This window comes from Salmo salar, chromosome 10 (genome assembly GCF_965601325.2).
Source record: "Salmo salar chromosome 10, fSalSal1, whole genome shotgun sequence".
Taxonomy (NCBI): Eukaryota; Metazoa; Chordata; class Actinopteri; order Salmoniformes; family Salmonidae; genus Salmo; species Salmo salar.
This window is the reverse complement of record NC_138300.1, coordinates 16,772,508-16,778,693: the sequence shown is the minus strand read 5'-3', so window position 1 is coordinate 16,778,693 and position 6,186 is coordinate 16,772,508. Positions and strand designations below refer to the sequence as shown.

The 6,186-nt window shown below is 41.2% G+C and overlaps 1 protein-coding gene across 3 annotated transcripts in view; it reads left to right on the top strand.

Annotated features, from left to right (window-relative positions):
* Positions 1–769: 769 nt before the first annotated feature.
* Positions 770–6,186, top strand: part of palm1a (paralemmin 1a) — a 65,891-nt gene continuing 60,474 nt past the window's right edge. The window contains exon 1 of one of the 3 annotated variants that reach the window (XM_014216050.3): positions 770–1,179. In XM_014216050.3, coding sequence (XP_014071525.1) covers positions 1,175–1,179 — 5 coding nt within the window. In that variant the 5' untranslated portion in view covers positions 770–1,174. Of the gene's footprint in view, positions 1,180–2,043; positions 2,324–6,186 lie in introns of those variants that run through there. The other 2 variants (XM_014216051.3, XM_082956747.1) reach the window with 2 other exon arrangements.

Sequence of the window (6,186 nt, the reverse complement as noted above, 5' to 3'; positions counted from 1 at the left end):
ACATTTTATGAACAATTTATGCAGAAGTCCAGGTCATTCCAAAGGGTTCACATACCTTTTCATGCCACTGTATATTTTGATTTGTTTAACACTTTTTGGTTACTACATGATTCCATATGTGTTATTTCATAGTTTTGATGTCTTCACTATTATTCTGCAATGTAGAAAATATATATTTTTTAAACAAAAAACTTTTGAATGAGTAGACGTGTCCAAACTTTTGACTAGTGCTGCAGTTGTGGCTTAAGGCAGCACACACAACTCTCTATAATGCACTATCGACTCAAATCAAATGTTATTTTGAGTGCATTTTACACTAAGGAAGAAAAGCTCTTAATAGCCCACTCAATGATGGTACAATTCCTTAGTTTGCTGTTAGGGCCTACGTTAAACGCTTTAGGCTAACAGGTAAGCAGCCTAGGATACACATCGTACAGTAGGTTGCATAAGGTATGTTTAACAGTTGTCATGTAGCCAACATTAGGCAATGGAAAAGGTATCTGCTAGCCTGGTTGCCATCTCAGTTCAACTATTACATTCAAGGAGTGGAATACCTAAAACGACTGATACTCAGACTTAGGTATCTGCAGTGAGCATGAACATATTGCTTATAGAAGTTGAGACCCTATTAGTCTCATTTAATAACATGAGTCCTAAATAATACATTCCTTGACGTGTCCTGTCCAGTGTGAGAATTCTAGCAGAGCTATATCGATTCTATGCCTACACTATTTTCTTATTTTCTATCCATGTGGGGGCGTAACGCCTCACCTAACTCGCGCGCGCTGCGAACAGATGATACAGCATTGCGCGGTATGAGCTCAAAAATTTAACAAAAGAAATCATCCTAAAACGGAATGGTGGGAGCACGGATGTGGAAAGTATAGAAGTTATTTTGAACCCATTAGCAAAGGCAAATCATTATTTTGGCCCTGATTTAAAGGGTAGTCTTTTGGCAAATTTGCTGTAAGCGCATTGCTCCCCACCAAAGCCAGCTACAGGGGAGGGACTGCCGATTTCTCGACTTTGCAGCTCTGAATGAAGGGGAGGGGGTCCGTAGACCGAAATTGATGGTAGTGGGCTACTGAGGAAGACTACTCCTCTTGATATTAAAGGCAAAATACACATTTCAGTCGAACACAGCAGAGTTGGTGAAACGGGACGGTGGTGAAACATGGAGTAAGTAGACTTTTGACTTAACTGCATGTAGCCTATTATTATTGTATAGACTAGGGTTATTCTATGCACTGACAATGAATGTTCTGGCTCAATTTGAACGATTTCGCCCCGGTTGCCACACCTGCAAAAGGGAAAGAATATGTAGGCGAGCTAATTGCACTGTAGGTCTTTTTGCGGGGTGAACTGGGGGATTTATTTTTTGGAAACAGTGAAGAAAGGATGTTATTAGGCGAAATTAATAATATTTTGATTATAGTCAACATTAAAACATCGCCAATATGCAGACAAAAGATAATGTCATGTTATTGACTTCAACTGGAATTTATTTGTCCGCTCTTCAGTGCTCAGTGTTGGGCAAGACATCAAGGCTTTTTTTAAATGTGCGCCTATGCTGTTAAATACTGGACTTATATCTAGACAGGGCAAAGCCGCATGGTCAATCGGCAGTCTATGTAAGGAATATCCTCTAACAGCTGGGGATTTATGTGAAATAAAACATGTGTCCAGAATAACTACTCCCGACTATATTTACACGTGTAATTAGCCTACCGTGGATTTGAATGGTCAACTATGACGACTATTTGTAAATGACCTATCGATTTAGGCTCAGTTTGTCTTTTGGGGGGGATCAATATGGGGAACGTGTGATGCATGCTGCGCATGTTCCTGAATAGCGCGCCGCATATGGGGGATCCTGAATGTCATAGTCCAGTGGTGTGCATGTCGTGCTATTTGGAAATAGGAGGGAGCGCGAGACAACGGTACCAGCCAGCCGTGCCTGCTCTTAATTGTGTGAGTGGTGGGTGCGCATGCATGTGTAGGAGCCGGGGCGTGCATGTGTAGGAGCCGGGTTTTCATTTTCTCCCGTGATGACAGAAATGGGCTGTTCCAACATGGCTGAGGGAGCTGATGCGGTTGCTTTACTGTAGCCTACATAGACACAGAAAGGTGTTATATGAAACGTGTCATTACTTTGTCATTGTGGCTGACTACGGGAGTGAACGTTATTTATAATAAGGGCTACATGGAGAAAATCGGACCTCTCTGAAATGAAAATGGATGGCCCTCCCTTCAGCAAAATGTATATAATCTAAACCGTCCCTGAACGCTTGAAAAAAAAAACAAGTGACCCCTTCTATACAAAGTAAGTGGATAGTAGAGAATTTGTCTACCGTTTACCCTAAATTCTTGGACAGACCAGAGCCTTAGAAATGCAGTTTTAGAAACTGTTCTTCATCCTGTAAGCATTACATGGCAGTGCAGGAAATTTGCTAGCACACAAGACTGCGGGACAGAAGGTTGTGGGTTCGCAGACCACCGTGGACAAGAATAAGGATGGAAAGGTCTCCTTTATAGTAAAAGCATTGCATGAATCTATGATTTTATTTGCAGGTCCGGGAGAAAATAGGCTATTAATAAACATTTCATGCAATGCTACGTCGTTTTACGTATTAGCTGAATCTTTTTTAATAGGATAAGAATGGACAGAAAGATAGGCCTGTGTTCATCTTATCATATTTCGCCAATGCCAAGTCAGTGTGTCTTGTTTGCAACGACGCTGACCCTGTTTGCAAATAATTACATCTGAGAAGTCATTAGGAATCTGAGCATGATACTTCAAAAAAAAATGGCCTACCTGGATATAGCAGCCTATAGCCTGATTTCGTCTGTCAAACAAGTAGGCCTACTGCTTATTTCTTAAATAGGAAGAAATAGGCTCCAACATAAAGCCCTCTCTTTGTTTGTCTAATTAAAATGAAGATGTGTTTATCAGAGTTGATGACCTCACAATAAACCAGATTCAAGAAACTTGAAGCAGCAGCTGTGGCACAATCAATGGAAATGGACAGCTCACGGTGCTGAAAGGAGGCAAATTCATTCGAGTAGGCATAATTCATTTCAACCGTCATGGGCAAGACACATGTTGTTTTTAATCAAAATAAATGATAGTAGTAGCAAGCTATCAAAGTTAACCTCTGGTCCTCCTTCTCATCTCTGCGCTCTCCTCAAACTCAACATAGCATACATGTAGGTTATAGGCTAGTCCACGAGCAAGTGCATTTTTTGGAATAGCCCTAATAAACTATTATTTTCGGAAGAAGCCTTTGACTCTCTTCCTGAACTGACACCGTAGCCCTACACAGCACAGACATTGGTTAGGCAGTTTGTGATCAACAAGAGCAGAGCAGGCATGGGCTCAGGGTTGGAATATCCATGGCGGTGTGTAATGCAGCCTAGTTGTATTTACACCAGACCAGCAGCTATCTTAGAAATAGAACTTTGCTCTTTGTGTCTCTGAGCATGCACTTCATAGCCGATAGGCTATGGATCATTTGATTTAGACCGCACTAAATAGCCTATAGGTGCACTTGATATTGCGTGCCCAGCGGAGAATCAGAGATGAGGGGCGGCATCTGGCACACATTGATATATAGCCTAATAAGCAACTACTTCTAAAACACTGAGAAATATTGAAATTTCATCAATTACAAATTACCTCACCTTCCCCTGGACTAGATTTAAAAAAAATATATACTAAACCCACCCCTTGACTGAAATTGAAAAAGCACGAACTCCCACACTTTCCTTCATGTAACCATTCTGTACATTTCCATCTATCCCTAAGTATCCATGACTGATTTACAGTGAGATTAACAAAATATAAAAAGTATACATGAAAATACAATGGGCAATAGGGGACCATGACCATCTTACATTGTTGCAGGCCTAAGAGCCCACTAATATTACAATGTTACAATGATTCTTCTTCTTTTTCATAGCCCACATTGCTTCCATCTGACTACCCATCACCTTCATTTCACCTGACATACTTCAACATCCTCAAGAATGCTATTGTTTATACATACCAATTTTGAACACTAAATATGTCATGTTTAACACAGTATACCTATTTTATTGATTGATATTAAGATTTGTGTTTATTGTTCCACATTTTGAAGGTGCCAGTAGTAAAGTAGAGCACAAGTGTATGAGCTGAAGTTGAAATTACGCAGTAGGCTCCTATGAGAGAGGATGTGAGTAAAGCTGCGTTATAAGAGAATATAGTGCAACATACACGTACCATACAGAGTGCATGTTTGATATCCATCATGGAGCCATGGACTTGTACTCCGCTTAAATCCAATTTGAGTTGATTTTGTCTAGGGATGGGAATTTCACTATTCGAATAGTATCTTACATTTTTGTTTGGATGTCTGGATATTCGAAATACATGTGTTTTTTTTAAGCACTGCTGAGCAAGGGAGAGAGGCTGGCACTCTATTGCTGCAGCTGCAGAGGAGGCGGTGAGTATTGTGGGTGAAAAGAGCCGAATGAGCTACTGTCGCCTACCACTGAATGTCTGACTGACTTGTCGTGATACCACCGCCTGGCTAACGTCTGCGTGACCCCTGTGTCTTATGCTGTTGCCTACCATTGGACTTCGGAAGCCTCGTTCACGCCTGATGTCCACCAGATGCATATGCGTTTTGTTTTGCTGGATGTCTAGCCCGCATTTTTCGTACTTGATGCACACGTGCTTCGCTTTTCGACCTGCTAAAAGCTAGCTAGTTGGAGTATGTGTGTGTACTTCCGTTTGTACCACCGCACGGTAAAGCAACGCACAGTTAAAAAGATTGAATGCATGCAGGAACACAGAACACAGCGCAGCAGTCTAGTGTAGCATCCCCAACGTAGCATTGCGGACTGCTGCATTGGCAATGAATGACTTCTGCCAGAACGCAAAGAGTTTGATGCATCTGGTTGACATGAGGTGTCACATTACTCATAAGCACTCAGTTACGTTACGCAGGATGTCATCTATTTCAATAGGGATGTCCACAACGCAGTGGAATCGCAATGCCCCCTTGTGGTTGAAGACTTCATTGCCAGACGAATACTTTGACATTTTCCAAACATTGCGTCGTCTTCAGTCCAGCCAGAGTCCGTAGAAGAACAGGAAGTTACCAAACCACAGAAGAAGAGAAACATTTGGTTTTTGGCGATGGCTTTATGGGATAGCTAGCATCTTGCAAACAATTACAGATTCCTATAAGTGAGTACTATTTTAATAGTAATGTTAAATAATACACATTGGCTTTTAAGCCAATTAGATTATATAACTGTTGCCTCCGATTTAAGTTTATTGTGATGGTAAGGACTTTTGTTTTTGATGATAATTATTAGGTGGAGGTCGCTAGCTACTAGTGGTATTTTCAAGCTAGCCTAGCTTTTAGCTAGCTAGCTAGCTGCTCTGCTGTGCAAGCTAGCTTGACTTGCTATAAAGTTGGAGAAACAAGTTGAGGAAGAAGTAACTTAACAAAACATGTTTTATTATCACCTGAAACAATATATTTATCTTGTCTTGAATGAAAAGGTAATATTTTACAATCTCCCAAAATAAATGCGATCTCTGACGAGAGACAGCCTCTCCTCCATCTTGCGTTACAAACACTACACCCACAGATAGAACAATGAGACAGATATTTCACCGGTTGTATAAATGTGAAGCGTCCGGTTGGCATTTCCACTCACTACTAAATATGGTGATGAAAGGAATCGCAGTGGCCAGCAGTGGTGGAAGATGGGGCGAGATTGATTTTGGCCGACATTCTGCACATTTTTTCCTCGATTAAACATTTGATCTCAATGCAGTTTTCTGTTTCCAAAACTAGAATCTGTAACAAACAGAGTAGACTATGTTTTGCAGACTTTACCCTTTGCCCCCCTCCCCCCAAAAAATTGCATTGTTTAGAAGGAGTGCAAGGGTGAATTTAGTTATTGCCCACGCGCACTTCCCAGAGTAGGTGTTCCCTTATGGAAATATTCAAATAAATGCTAGAATGTGCCAATAGGATCTCGCTAGCTCGTGCTTGGCTCTGCCCACCTTGCTTGTTCTGCCCATGACAGGCTCTGGTCTATCTTAGGTTAAAAAAAGTATTGAGCTATATTGTTCATCGACAGGCTATTATAATTCCGTAAGCCTCTCAACTGCAGGAGGGTCTACTC